General features: G+C 38.6%; 1 protein-coding gene across 1 annotated transcript in view; it reads left to right on the top strand.

Moving 5' to 3' along the window:
- Nucleotides 1–1,121: 1,121 nt before the first annotated feature.
- gpm6ab (glycoprotein M6Ab) overlaps nt 1,122–16,486 on the top strand; it is a 45,702-nt gene continuing 30,337 nt past the window's right edge. Inside the window, exon 1 of the mRNA XM_076727784.1 lies at nt 1,122–1,406. Within this exon, the coding sequence (XP_076583899.1) occupies nt 1,370–1,406 (37 nt within the window). The 5' untranslated portion in view covers nt 1,122–1,369. The remainder of the gene's footprint in view (nt 1,407–16,486) is intronic.

Raw genomic sequence — 16,486 nt, forward strand, 5'->3', positions numbered from 1 at the left:
GATAAGAAAAAGATGGAAATAAGATCACCCTGATTAGAGGCCATTTTGAGTGGTTTACACTTCCGTTAAGTTGATGTTCTCGCACTTTTATATGACTGGGGAGATTACTGTTCAAAGTTGGATAAATATGAAGGGTAACATACTACTGACAGTGAGATAAGTTCATTTCCACCACTTTCCACTTTATTTGGTTAAGCTGTCTTTCACTTCCAGGAGGATTTAGAAGCTATTTTCTTTGAAACATTAAAAGCTGGATTAAGATGAAGGATAATGTAGTTTTGAATTACTTTTCAAATTCAAGCTACAAACAACAGATGTTCATTTTGACCATCAGGACAACAAAATACACTTATTTTCAACTTCCAGAAGTAACAAACTTATGTCTGTGTTACTTTGCTAGGTTAAGCCGTCATCTATGTACAGAAGGTTTTATAAACATGACTTATAAAGTTTCTCCTGTTTCCAGTCTTTATGCTGCTTGCTAAATTAACGGACTCCCAGCCCCATTTTCCATACTTAAAGGCATAGACATGGCTCTCACCAAGAACACAATGACGCAATAAATGTGGCAGAGGTTTCTATCTCTGTCTCATAACTAAGTATTCCTGTGTGAAGTCAAGGCAACTCCTATTTGTGGTACCTATATTTCCATCATGTTCCTTTCTATTGTAGTATACATTATTTGAAATCATTGTCACGTCAGTGTGTAGAGCTGCCTTGTTTGATGTATCCTCTTTGTTGGTATTTTCCAGTGCATTTTACTCTAATTGAAGGATGTTTTCATGGTGTTCTGTCAAGTCTATTTGTATATCAGTGTTTGCAATTCTTAAATCTCAGAGAGTGCCTGACTGACTTCAATAAATTTTCACTTGTTTTTAAATGAAATGATTCTCTCATGATTCATTAGTATGTGGCATTATGTATGTGACATTACATATCATTGTGGATCTAATAATATAAAAACAGCTTCGTATTAAGAAAATAAGATTGAATTTTGCTGTTTACAATCAGGTTCTCCATTTTTGATGCATACATTATTTCAAGAAATATCTGAACAGAAAGCTAAAACTACAGGCAGATACAGAGATAGGATGCTGGAGAAGCCCAGAGAATCGGAGTGAAGAGAGAGAGAGAGAGAGAGAGAGAGAGAGAGAGAGAGAGAGAGAGAGAGAGGGCAGTGTTGAAACAGGGACTTCCCTGAGCCTCCATCATGTACAGGGAGGGAAAAAAAAACACTGACACACACACACACACAGACACACACACACACAGCCTCCCACATACACACACGCACACTGTGCTGAGAGCTAGCAAAGGGCTTTAAACAGCTTCACACTAAATACAGACAAAGGGACTGTAACCTGCCACAATGGAGGAAAACATGGATGAATCGCAAAGCCAGAAAGGTAGGACGGTGGAGAAATTTGTTATTTTTTATCTTTCATTAGCTGTGCCATTCTGCCATTGTTCTGTTCATCCATCCCTCTCGGTATCATGGGATTCCTTTGTGTGTTGTGGGCAGAGAGAATGAAGACAGTATATGTCCTGCAGAAAAAAACAAAGCATAGATTTTTGTCTGTACATTTAATTTGCACATTTTCTTGGCACAGTTCACAGATATTGTTTCCCCACATTGTTCGTCTCTGCAGAAATGGACAGATAAGCTGTGAATTTTAATCATGCCATCTATACGTCTTCTCACGATAAGACCACAGATTATGCAACTATTTTTCTGTGTGTTTTGATGAATGGATGCACAAATGAATAGATTGTTTGGGCTGAGGATAAAAGTAGATGGCAGACTCTGGAGGGTGAGTGTTGATTTGGAGGCTGGACAGACAGATGGATGGACAGGTGCGTGGATGGAGAAGGTGGGAGTGGCAGGGGGGAAGAAAGGGGTAGAAGAGAGTGATAGGAGGGAGCACTGGGCAAAACATTTGCAAAAAAGATGAGAATTCGGGGAGGAGGGATAAGTGGAGCAGTGATTGATGCCTCCATTGGGACTGTCTTTGTTAGCCTCCATTGTTGATGCTTCACGCTTGTCTGAACCCTTTCTCCTCTCCTATCTCCCTCGCTCTCTGCACGTCTCCCTTTTTTCTGCTGTCTGTGTCACTCCCTTCCCTTTCCCTCCATTTTCTTTATACCTCTCGATTGCCAGTCCTCTCCCTTCATATATTTTTTTGTTAGTCCTTCTGACTCAGTATATTTTAAACTGGATTTTCTCGGTCTATCAGTATGTCCCTTTGCCACTGCAGGTGTCTGTCTCTTGTTTTTCTCCGTCTTTTTCTGTCTCATCTCTCACTCACCTCCATCTCGCTCTGCCAGTTCCCTCCCTCTATTCCCCCCTCATTCACGGCATCTTTCTCACCATTTCTCCTCCTCCATCCATTTTTTTTTTGTTTTTGCCTGTGTCTAATCTTGCACATTCTATTTCGATCAAAGGTAGTCTCTCATTGTGTTTTTCTTTTTTTGCACATAACGTATTCCTGTTTTGCATCGCACATTATTGTTGTGATTGACGGTGGTAAAAATGGGCGTGTCCATTTTCTTCATCACACCTTCAGTCTGAAATCAGATATAAGCCGTGCTACTGACACAGATTCAGAAATACAAATGACAAGACAGGTGTTTTTCATAAAAGAAATATATGATTACTTGGATTTACGATCATATTAACATTTATTATCACTGTATCTATGGTAACCCTGTTATGGAATTGTCGTCTGTTGTGTGATAGGTGGATTCATGTGTTTTTTTTCTGGAAGGAATCTGTTTTAGCCAATCAGAAAGCCGAATAGGGAGGCATGATGTTTCAAACAAAGAATGATTTTTCATTCCAGCCATTTTTTTCCTAGCTATCATCCCCACTCCTTCTGTACATCCATTCACCTAGTTCCATCCCACATCCTTGTTATTATTACTGTCTTCATTGCTTTCTTTGTACACCTTTGTTTAATTTAACTATAACTGACTCCCCGCTGTCTGGCACCCTCATCTTCTAGTTTTAATTAATAGGTTTCACACAGCTGACAAAATACAGGTGTATGGGATGAAATATGGCAGGGCAGGTGAGAATAACAGATGGGGGGAAATGTGAATAAATAAGATGGGGCAGAGAAAGCAAGTGATGCAGAGCAGCTGTTTGAGAATGCAGAAGTAAAATCATTAGTTGTCATTTTACGTAGGTGTATCTATTCACTTATTCTATTTCCGCTGTCACTGTGACCAGGAAAGGAGGCCTCGCTGAGCAAGGCAAGATGAAAAATAAGTGTTCTGTGAAGGATAAACACAGGATGCGGGGTCCTATATGTCCTGTGTGTGCATGTTTGTGTCTTAAGGAATATGAGACATTGTGATCACTGCATGTTCAGAACATGGCCAGATTTTGAGGTTGAGTTATTAAAAAGTCATTGAAGTTATGGTCAGTGCATGCATACCGTGTGGCTCCTTCCCTGTTGCTTAAATGCTCAACTTTGGAGAGTTTAGCAAATCGGCTTTTATTGTTTTCTTCATCTAGCAGAATGTGATTTAAATTTCAGGAGGATCAGCAAGTTTGTCAAAACAGTGAGTAATTATTACTGGGGTGGGGGTGAAAAATTGCTTGGAATCACTGACCAGGGCCATGTTAAAATCACCCCACATCCCATGTACTTCTAAAATTACAAGTATTGATGGGATTCCATGATCGATAGGAAGTTGGTCTCAAAACTCATCATCACCTGCATAAGCTTCCATAAGAATGTCTTGTGTATGTTGTTTACTGTATCGTGCTGGAATCTGCAGCAATATAATCTGAAGTGTGAAACATTTGAGAGAAAGTTTAACAGAGACACAGAAGTTTTCATCTGTTTTTCCTATAGCAGATCATCCTGCTAAGGACTTGGCACTGATTTTAAAAATCTGTGGGACTTAATTGGATATTGCAGGTTCTTTATCTAAATCCTAGGCAGTTTATTCATGTGTAACTTTTGGGTCAACTGGAAATCCCAGGCTGTCTTGAGTCATTTTTTTGGTCTCGTAAATACTAATCTGTAGTTTAGGTTCAGCAACGTTGGTTCGTTTATTGTAGATGTTGGCTATGTTGTTTTGATGACAGATAGTACTGACCTCACATTGCTTATAAGCACTACAGTCTTAATGGTCTTTGCTCCATTCATGGTTCAGATGAGCTGATACAAGGTTTCAATATTCCAACCCCACTCATTACGCCTGAATATTTACCATTCAAAGTAATGGAGCAGGTCTAATACAGAGAGCCTCTTTTCTGTTTGGAGGCAGACTCAATGGATACAGGTGAACACAGACATCATCACTCACCTGATATACATTTGTAGAATGTTACAGAAAAGTTCCTTTGGCCGGTATTCACTGAAGGTAGCTGACTGGACCATTTGTAGATGAAAGGTCCATACCATGGTTTTGCAAATTTTATCTCATTAACTAAAGAATTCTGTGAACATTACACTACCGCTCACTATTTCTCAATGTGTGCAAAGAGTATATTTGTCCTATTTTTAAACAAGCATGGGTTTCCATTAATTTCTGCATGGTATGAAATGAGTTAGACACCTGAAACTTGTAATACTGCAATCCATCACTATGACTGTCTTGGCAGTCCCACATTGTGGTACATATATACTTTAAATATTTTTTCATTAAATTAAATTATTAAATTATTATTTTTTTCTCTAATTAAAACTAAAGTAACTGACTAAAATAATAGTTCTAGCCTTGTCTTGTATATTAATGTTAGGTGCTCCCTCTTGACAAGAGTGATGGCATGCAAAGAACACCTCACTTATCTTCACAGGACAGTTAATCAGTCAAGTCAGTAATTGTCCTCACTAGGTGAGTGGGAGCATGTCCTGTCTTTCTAAAGTCACCACCACAATGTCTACCCATGTCTGGAACGAATGGAACTTGTTCTTTCTGGATAGATATAACTTCTCACTGTTACAGTGTCATCCTCCAAACACTATGGAATGAGCCTGCAATTAGCACAGTGGAGGGTTTAAATAAGTGCCCATGGAAGTACTATATATCATTTGGGCCTCAATTAAGATCCCACAGTAGCTCTCACAGATAACTGATGGTATGCAATTTTTAATCAGAGTTTTCAAGGGGGACAGTACTTGGAGAGGGGTAGAAGAATAGCAGAAAATTACCAAACAACAACCAAGAAAAACAAACCCAGGCCTTAGAAGCCTGCTATGGCCTGTGTACTGCATTTATGTGACCTGTTTTTTCTTGGGTTTTGTTTTTTTCAGGTTTCACTTTATAGCACTCAATTTCTTTTCTCTCTTCTCTTGTTCAAACAAGCTGCACATCACAACTCATGCTACTTGTCCAATTATTGCTAAAATTAGTTCAGTGAAATAGAAGGCATAAAACACTTTATGTGTATTTAAGGATTTTCTCAGGAAAGACCTGCTTGTTGCTGATGTTTTACTCAGAAAATGCAGGTGTTAATTAACTGGCTTGATGTTGACTGTGAATAACACTATTGCATAAATGCTTTTGAAGAAAAGGTAAAAATGGGATTTAAGATGTAATACTTGGAATGGAATTTGTGGTTTATCTATGGGTACTGTATGTATGGCCACTTGCTAAACCTGCAGAAGAGGTGATAATCACTAGCCTAGGACAATTAAAGAAAATAATTTCTAATTGTAGATGTCAATGGGAAAACTGACAGGAGTCATACAGTTTAAAGTGGACCATGTGCATTTGCCTCATATCCATTTCATTATTATGACCACTAACAGAAAGGGATTTAATGGAGTGAGGAATAAGTCAATACAAATTGACTTGGCCGGCCCACAGTGGTAGGCAGAGAGAGTAGGGAGCAAGGGAGGATAGGAAGGGGAGAGAAACACATATTCCAAAGGGAAAGAAACAGTGGTGGAAGCCATTGAAATTTGAGCTTCTCCTTTTTTCCTCTTTGCAGGTAATTTCATTACCTTCCATTCACAAAATATATGAAAACTTCCTTAACACAAGGTTCATTCTGTGGCCTGTGGGTATATCGCATTTATACACTGTGAGCAGCTGGCTAAATGGGTTGTATTCTGACCCATAGTGGGAAGAGAAGTTAACTCCAACCCTGATTGCAATCGATTATTACTCTGATTGTGGCCAGTTTGCCCAGCCAAGTCTTTGATTCAGGTGTCACCAGTTTCTGGTCAGGCTGCCATAACATTTCTTGCATTACAAGCCCAATATTTCCACTTGTACATAAGAAATATCAAAATATAATGAGAAGATTGCTATGAAATTTACTAAGCACAGTCATGGTCCCCAGAGGATGAACCTTTTCTATATTGAATGTTCATGACTTTTTCACAAGTCCTGCCCAGTCATTTTTGTAAGAAAGATATAACAAAATCTGTTTAGCAGATATCTGTTAGAGTCTGTGTTATTATGATTTGGTTTTGTCTTTCCGTGTTGCTTGCTTGTGTTTTTGTTAACCCTTTTCCTCCATGTCGGCAGTGGAGGTGTGGCCTGGCGGTGCGATGAGCAGACGGCGCACCTGAGGCTGATCTCCACTGATTTGTCTCATGTTTTACACTATGTTTGCACGTAGCCGGCTATTTTCACGAACGGACATTTAACCCTCTCCGTTTTCAAAAATAACTTTGTGCACAAGTGTCCATTTTCAGAAACTTTTCGTTTATACTAACCCATGTATTTATGCTGTTGACGCTGGTGGTGACGTGGATGGTTCTTCGTGTTGGAAGGGGAGAAGTTGTTGCAAAATGCTGACCTCCGAGCACTCATCCGTCTCTGCTCCTCGATATAATAGAACAGCTGTATTTGCAAATGCAAACATATGAAAAGGGTTTGCAGCAACATAACTGTGACTGCTACTCTGAATGCATCCATGATCACCATAGCCAAATCAAAATGTAAACATAAGTCGCACTTTTGGCGCAGGTGCAAGTTCTGGTGCATAATGTGACATCGGCTACCTAAAACTCCGTTTTTCTCCATTTTTCTCAGTTCACACGCAAGCATGCAACCAACGTTTTCCAAAATCTCCATTCTGGCCGGAGATTTTAGGAAGCATCATTTTCAGAGGCGAATTCTCTGTTGTAAACAAAGGGCACAAACGAAGGGAAATGTCTCCTTTTTTCAAAATAACCATGTACGTGTAAGCGGGGCTTCAAGCAGCGTGCCAGAGACCCTCCAGCCATTTGTCCTGTGACCATAGCATCTTGTTACCTAGTCTCATTTTCATAGTCGCCTGCGTGCGGATCTTGTCTTTGGTTTTGGTTTACCATAGTGTAGCATCCTAGGTTTGCTTTTTGTTGTTTGTCTTGTGTTTTTCTTCCTACCCGCTCGCCACGGTGTAGCGAATGTTTTGTTTTCTTGGGCTAATTTTGTGTTCTCTTGTTTTTCTGGGTTTTGTAGTGTTTTGGTTTATTTTGTTATTGTTAAATAAACTGTTTGTGTTGAACAGCTCCCTTGGTTCTGATTATCTGCCTCTTGGGTCCTACTAAAATACATTGATTTACAAATCATAACATATCGGTGACGTTTTATAATACTGTTCGTCTTTCCAAGGGGGTGAACCACTTTTATTGTAAGGATGGTATGACCTTCCCTTTAGCTGTTTTTCTAAAAAATCGCAACAACTACTCTGAGGAGTTGAGGCTGACCCGGCTGCTAAATATGATGCTCTTTTTAGATGTTACACTAACTCCTCTTATGTATTCATCTATGCAACATCAAGGTGTGATTAAGTGACACTCAGTAGCTGAGACAAATGAAATGGCTGTGCTTGAGTAGCATATGAGCTTGCTGTATACTGTGTCTTGACTTGTACTTGAATGTGGGCTTTCCAGCTGTGAATTAGAAAATCTACTCATGTCACTGTAAAGTCACAGAGACGGCTGTTATTGAATCCTGGCAGTATTTCCACTTGTCCCCTTCTATGGAGTCAATCCAACAGTAGTCAATGGCTGATATCATTACTAGTCTGTCTCTAAGCCACTTCACTGAGGGAGAGACTAGTTAGAATTCTCAATTATCACACTACCAATGAACATTCTGTTTATGAATTCTATTCTAGGACTCTCCTTTTAACTATAAGAACATCGTGCAAGTTAATTGTTAGTTTAATGGCCTTTTGTGTTTTATTTCTGTGTTGTTGAATTTGTTGGGTGACTGAGCTGTTTCAGTGGAAACTAAAGTGGACTTTAGTCCAGTGGAAACTGGACTAACGTTGGTGTTTGTACATTGCTTTGGGATATTTATGGAATTGTATATGTTAAGTGCATTAACAACAAATACTGTACACTTTACATTTCTGATTATCATTTTGCTGGCTTTCTTTTTCCCACCTTTTCTCTCTCATTTCACTCATTTCAGTGCAGAATGGGTTTTGTGAGCTAGCTGACCCAACAGCAACCTTTATAATTAAACAACCCACTGACTGATTGTGACCAGTCACAATAATTTATTAATTATTAATAATTTATATTAATTTACATGTAGAACTTAGGACAGAGATATGAGATGCACATTATCACATACCTTTAGTACTGTATAACTTGAATGAGTAAACAGGATTGTTTTTCTATAAATAGTTATATAAGTACATGGAATGTGTTTGTGGTTTTAACATTCCTAATCAGGGAAATGCATAGTCCCTCTAGAATGTTCATGTTTGTTTTTCTGATTGAAGTGGAAAATGAATTTATTTAGAGCAGCTTTGCAGATAAATTGTGATGCAGTTGAAGTTCTTTGTTACTTTATAATTAACTGCTGTAATTCTTACATTTGTAAGTCAGCTCGGAAGATATCTAGATTTCTTAACACCTCAAAATGTATCCCCAGTTAGTTACTTTAAATGTATTACTGTATTTAATTTTGACCAGTAAACATGAGCACTACATGTCCATTCCAATCATGTGACTTTTCATAATATCAGCTGTTTAATAATTATGATTATATCTCCTAATTTCTCCATAGTCTTTTAGATTGTTTAGACAGTCAGGGGTGAAATTATTGTTATTCAATCTGTAGAGTGGATTGACCAGAGATGTTTGGATTGGGTTGTCCAAAGTATCAGGGACATAGAAATGTACATGGAGCAGGACTAGCCCAAAGTGCTTTGGTGGTGAGACAGCAAGAAAACATTAAAAACTGGACATTTAAAAGTTGGACAGCGAAGCGGCAGCCAAAACACACCAGCATTCTTCCAGCATCATATAGTTTTATTTCTGTATCATCCTTCTCATCATCATCATAACTCCTGATACATTTGCATTTTTTTCCTCTGGCAAACATCCTTCCCAACAGTTGCCAACATTTTCCATTAAGAGACAAAGATAAAATGATTATGTTATCCTCCAGTTTTGCTCAGCCATTATCAGAGTAGTAACCAGATGACAGCAAATCTCTTCTTTTAAAGGTTGGTGATAACTGAGGATGCTTGTACTGTGTGGGCTTCCACAAGTCATATGTGACAAGGATATGTTAATTGACACAAACTATAAAAGTGCCTTTCAGCTAGTGCTGTAGTAATATAAACAAAAGTCGTTTGTAATACTGTTTCACAAGCATCTATACCGAATGAGTGGCATTTGTATACTTAAATACAGCTACTGGGTTACTGACTTGCTCTTCTCCAAAAGTGATTTCATTGGCAGTTCAAACATTTCTTGGTGATTAACCATTTATTCACCCAGTCAGCACTTCAACATTGATTGAGTACAGTAAATGACAGCAAGATAAACATCTGTTGTAATGTTTAATGCTTTAGACAATCTAACAATGTTAGCATGTCAAAAATCACAACATGTACAGGACTTGAGATTGAGGTTATTATATTCAGAGTCTTTGAGAGAGTGATGGACAGCAGCTAGGAGAATGTGTTTGTTTGTGTGTGTGTGTGTGTGTGTGTGTGTGTGTGTGAACATATCCATATAATCTAAATGAATAAAGACCTGTAAATCTGCCTCAGATATTATCAACTTGTTTTAACAATCACAACCTGAAAAGAAATGTCAACTGCAGATGAAGTTTGATTCTTTCCACTGTATATATTTGATTTTTTTCTGGATTATACTCAACTGTGCTGAACTGCATTCACTGAACTCCATCACTCTAAATGGTGCAGTGGGGCTGAACATGTCATTTTCCATTAGAACAGGGCTTTGACTCTTGAGTGCATCTTCAGGCCACTCTCTCTCTGTCTCTCTCTGTATGTGTGTGTCTGGATGAGACCTCAGTCATCCTCTCTCAGAATGATCCAGATGCACACAAACATACATACAGCAGCTATGTTGTCTGTTAGACAATCAGGCTAGACAGAGCTGTCCAAATTGGTGCCTAATGATGACCAGAACTCAATGTGAAAGTATGAATGTGTGAATGTGAGTCTGAAAAAGTATGCAAGAACTGTGTGTGTGTGTGTGTGTGTGTGTGTGTGTGTGTGTGTGTGTGTGTGTGTGTGCATGAACCACAGTAACATGCTGTAAGATCTAGGGCCAGGTAGGCAACTGGAGACCAGGCTGCACACATCGTTACGTTCTGGCAGGTGAGTGCACAACACATTCTAAGAGAATTCTTCAAAATGAAGATTGTAAAATACCATGACAAAAGTTAAACAATTCCTCTATAGCAGTCCCCATTGCTACACCGTTCTACTAGGCTACATGTCATTACACTGCAGTGCATTGTGAGAGACAAACAGAAGTAGAAAGGAAGGGAGAGAAAGTACTAATGAGAGAGGAGGTAGAGAAAACTCTTTCTCTCAAAAACTTAACAACACAGAGGCTTATGCGCAATAGTCTGCACAAATGCACATATTGAAAAAAAAAAAAAACACAAAACATTCTCATTCATTCCCAGAGTGTCAAATACTGACGCTTTGTCACACCCCTTGGTGTGTTTGACCAGGCAAATGTAAAATGCCATGACAAAGTGGCAGTATTTCATGCTCTAAGAATGAAACCAGACTCATTCAAAATGAGGAAATCTTTTCCCCACAATTCATGCAATCCTAATATAAGCAATAACAGTGGAAACTACATCAGACTGTGCCCCACTCAATTCCTCTTATATGTCTTGCTTCAGATCATCTGCAACTACTTCAATTAAGGCATTTTGGACTCTGCTTGACTGACATTTGCCAGGAAATATGTTTGACACCAGCTGGAAGGCTAAATTAGCTTTCTTGCTTACTGTCAGGTACAGCAGTTTATTGAAATTACCCCAGTTTGCACTCTCACTGTTCCCACAGAGAGATATAGTTTACCAAGGAAACACACAGTGTCTATGAGAGCTTTTAGGATTTCTCTATTTTTCTTTACCTTTTCATTGTAGATGCTAATGTTAAGCCGCCATTGACCATCCCAAGACAGGTCAATTCTATAGTGTCCATATGTTTTCAGAGTAATCTGGGTCTGAATGTGGACCACCGCCTTTCCATGCTATCACACAGGGCAAGTTGTTTAAGTCGCAACATTCTGCATTAGTGCAGACCTTGTTGGTGGTCCTGCCAAATAGCAAACATGGGAAACAGCCATTGTACCACATCCACAAAGATAATCCTTTTCTTTGTTGAGAGTCCCCAAAAAATGAAAACGAAAATTACATATTTAGAATTCTCTTTCATGACAGAAATTCCTTCATACCTTAAATTAGCTTAAATGTAACTCTACCTTTGCCTTCATTTGATATGTGTCAATATATCAATATCCAAATAGTCCGCACCTCTATCTCACCTGGAAGTTCTTCCATGTGCCATATGCAAGTGGGAAAAATAGCTAACGCTATACAAGCAGTTTATGATGTGATGTCAATGGCCACCTCCCACAGGCAAGGCTAGAGGACATCACAAGGCTGAATGGCTTGCGCAGCCTCTGTATGCCTAGATAATAGCATTGAATCATTTTTAATAGGTTATGAAATGAACTGAATGCTGTCACATGCAAACCTATTGTTAAATGAATGAAAATTAAAAATAAACCTAACATTGACTTAATAATTTCAATTTGGCTAAGAGCCTCGGGCAGGCAGTGCATACCCTGCCAATGCTGACTGCTCTTCACTGGTGAAGCACAGCCAGATAATACACAATGATCACAAACAATGTGCTCATTCCAGTGGTTTGTTAAAACTTTATCCTATGGACCACTGCTAGAGTAGGAGTGAGGAACCTCCAGTCTGCAGGCCACATACAGACCTTGAGACAGTCTGACTCAGGCCGTGAGGCAAATCATAAATATAAAAAAGCAATTGCTTTTTTCAGTGATAAAGAAAATAACATTAAATATTAGACAAACTCATCCTTCTGAGTAGTCACAACGCACACACTGTGGTTAACATCACATCAGCGCACCATGCTGACTGTCAAGAAAACATAAGTAAATGCGGAGTGTTATACTTTCAAAGAAAATGGACAAACTATTTTTTGTTGAAGTGAAAGTCAAGTCAATGTGCCTGTAAGCTGTAACCTCATTCAGAGGGAGAATTTGTGAAGGAGTGTCTTGTTGCAGAGTTGCTAGCACCAGACAGTAAAATTGTTCTTCAGTGTCAGTTTGTCTTAAAGAATTCATGGAGATGAAGGTACAACCTGCCATGGAACCTGAGAGCAGGTCTGTGTGATTAGACCTTCATGGTGGACATTACTAAGTACGTCCCAGAGCTGAACCTCAAGCTCCTGCCACCTTGTGTGAAATCATTTGAAACAAAGTTAAGGCTCGTAAGTGCAGCTGAAAAGAGGTGAAACTGTGCAGTTGCCTTCTTTGTAAGACCAAAAGCCTGCTAAAATATGATCAACAAAAGTAACATATATTTGCAATGCTGTTTAATTTGCAACCAGCTAATGTGCCAGACGACCCACAACACAAAATCATCAAGCTGCAAAGTTACAAATCCTCCAATGAAGGTTGAATCAAGGGCAAATCAGAGTTTGGTTGTAGAAACTTGAAAACACTTTGCCTCTCATCTAAGTTCTGACTGACTGGTTGGGCGTCCTAGCTATTTCACCTCTGTGGGGTCATTATCACAGTCATTGAAACCCCTTGGATGCAGATGGCTGTATGAATGACAGTTTTAAGGTTGTCATATGAAACCAACTCAGAAAAGTTGGGAAGGGAAAAGGACAGTATTGTAAGAGGGGGATAAGTTGTGGACCTCCTTTTCTGTGAAGGGATGGTTTCTGTATTTTTTTATTTTTTTTTTTTTCTTCAGAAATAGCTTCCTTCACTCCTTTTTCAAACCATTTCTCTTCCCTTTCCAAAATATTTACATTGTTGTAACTTTTTCAGTTGGAGGCAATCTACAGAGCCTTAACCTGAGGATTTGGCTCTCCTATACTGAGTTATGGGTTTGTTCAATAGTTATTTCATTTCCCTGTTATACAAGTCTGTGTATTCCTCACTGCACTGGACTGCGTATACAAGATGGCTTTTCTTGTGTTTGGGTGTGCAATTTTTCGGGTGGAACAGTTTTCAGTCATAGTGTGTTACTGGGTTTGAAAACCACATGGATACTGTGTTTGTTGAAAGTCTTTCTGAGTTTCTCATATACTCTGTGTGAGAATTTCCTGTATACACCAATGAGGAGATTCTTGTCCCCTTCAATGTGTACAACACAGTACATAAAGGCCAAGCTGTTGTTCCTGACATCCTCTCACATTCCTGATTTCCTCCCCATACCCAAGTCGTTTCAGCAAGCATGACAACATCCCAGAGAGGTTAATTACCTGGGACTCCCCACCAGCCAACTATAACTGAGGAAGCCACTTGGATGAGTGGCTAAATATTTCTAAGTTTCTACATGGGCGGCTGTAACTCAGGAGGTAGAGCGGTCATCTGCCTATCAGGAGGTCGGTGGTTTGATCCCTGGCCTCGGCAGTCCACATGCCAAAGTATCCTTGGGCAAGACACTGAACCCCAAAACTGCCACTGATGCTGTGCCATCAGTGTTTGGATTCATATGTATGTCGCTTTGGATAAAAGCCTCTGCCAAATGACTGTAATTGTACAACCAAGTCCAGCTGCCTTTGATTCAACCCTCAGTGCATATAAAACTAATATCAATCTGACCAGCAGCTTGCCCAAGAACAGCGTGTTGGATGAACAGACAGGACAAACAGACATTATCAGTTGGCTTCATGTAAAAACCTTACTGACTGTCATTCACACAGCTACACCCAAGTAGTTTCAGTGACACTACAGAGGTTAAAAACCTGTGACTCTCCACCAGCCAGTTAGAACTGAAGAAGCCCCTTGGATCTGTAATAAAATATTTTCAAATTTCCAATTGCCCTTGATTCAACTCTCCTTGCATATGAAGTCTAATATCAGTCTGGCCAGTAACTTGCCCTGGACCAACGTGTTGGATGGACAGACAGGACAAACAATATCTAATTGATTGTCATCTGCATACAAACCACCAAGAATATGTACTGTGATTCTTGATCCAGGACACTCTCACATTAAGACATGACAAACCCAAAATCTAAAATATACAATTATATAAATGTCATCATCATATAATGTAACCATCTAATGGTTTATATCAGTTTATATGTACTATAACAATTTGTCAGCATGTCAAATAAACATTTTATCTAAAAAATGTAAGGTAGAAATTAATGACCACATAAGAATAAAAAAAATTATGACGTTAGTAAAAACATATTGTTTGGATATTTTTCAAGTTTTTCAAAATCAACAAAAAGTGTATCATCATTCATCCAAAGAACATGCTGTTGAAATCATTCTTATTTTACTCAATATTTTAAGTAGTAACCATTATTTCTTATTATAAAAAAAATACAAATTACAAAAAAAAAATTGTCTTAAACCTTCTTGCTCATTTTCTCTTTTACAATAATTAGTTGTTTACTTATCATCATGGCAGTTTTTGTTTTATTTACAACTATCTCATTGTTTGTTGTGGTTTATGTTATTGACAACTTCAATAATAATCATAACCATAGTAATCATAAAAATTGTAACAATAATATTTTCACAGTTCACCAACCTTTATAAAGATGGGGCATTCAATGAGTGTTTGAAAATAGGAACCGAAAAAAGAGTATGAACAATCCTTTTTTTCATCATAGACAGCCAAAAGGAAATCACATAATATGACAACATAACTGTTGCATAACATTGTTATGGTTTTGTTGTTTGCTTAGTCTGTTTCCTGTTTTATTTTGACGGTTACTCTGCACATGTGTCATGTTTTGTATTACTCTTTGTCTTTATCTCTTGTGTATTTAGTCCATGTGGTTTCCCTCTGTCAGTTGTCAGGATGTCTGCTTTGGTTGTTTGCCAGTATTTTCGCCTGAGTTCCTCATACTTGACTAGCTTGTTCTTAGTTTAGTTTTTTGTAAGTGAGCTTTGTTCTTGGACTTGCCATAGCCTGCCTCCTCAGTTTTTGTGGCCTGCCTGTTTTTGTGGATTGATACCAGCTTTTCATCATTAAAGCTCACTCTTGTTTTTTCAACCTACTTGTTAGGAGTCCTGGATTTGGGTCCAATGCTATTAGGGGATGCTATCTAACAGCCATTGCATTTGTAACTGCTATATTTTTGAAATACCAAAAGCATTACTCTGATATTTACTGTACACCTCCATATAAACAATACAATGGTGATGATCAACTCCCTCATCAGTGCTGCAGAAACATTCCAGCGATATTGAAAAATGGGACAGCAAATGCATACTTGTTGTCATGTCTGAAAATATTATATACTCTACCTAAATAAAGAAAACAGCCACATACATATATAGATGCCATATACAGCTGTTTGTGTTTAGCCTGCCCCAGTTTTTACCAGGCCACTGGGTCCTTCCTGAGTTTAAAGCCCAAATATGGAAATATGACAAGGATTATAACATGGCTGAAATTCAGGGCACACACTTTCACAACCACTTGCACACACACAGTCAGAAACATGTCTGGACAGTCACACATGCAGATATTTGCAGATATGAAAATATTTAGAAGCAAGATACAAACACGCTTCATAAAACATTCTCTCAGAAACACCTTCACACATGCTCATAACACATTTATATCACACTTCTCCTCTCTGTGCCTGTCCATCTGCCCAGAGTTTTTGCAGTATTTCGCAGTATTATTCTTTATGTATAAAAGTGAGGACCAAATGTACACTGACTCAGGTGTGTGTACAGAGAACCAAAACTAGCCTTTAATACATTAGCCATAACATTTTAATTGAAGGCAGTCTTTCAGCAGAAAATGTCAATATCCTACTGGTAATAGCAGAGATAACTGTTCCTTTGTCACTGATCCATATTATGTTGAGAAACGTATTGAAATTGTACAATGATCACTTCCACAAAATAAGACAATAATGAAAAGGAGAACTGACTTTGTGGCTAAGCAGATGGATGCTGTGTGAGGGTGTTTCTGTTATGTGCGTGCATTCATCACTGTGTGTATGAAAATGTGCATTAGTGTGACTGTAACATTCTCAGAGCAGTGCTGTTGCCAT

This window comes from Chaetodon auriga, chromosome 4 (assembly GCF_051107435.1).
Source record: "Chaetodon auriga isolate fChaAug3 chromosome 4, fChaAug3.hap1, whole genome shotgun sequence".
In the NCBI taxonomy this organism is placed as follows: domain Eukaryota; kingdom Metazoa; phylum Chordata; class Actinopteri; order Chaetodontiformes; family Chaetodontidae; genus Chaetodon; species Chaetodon auriga.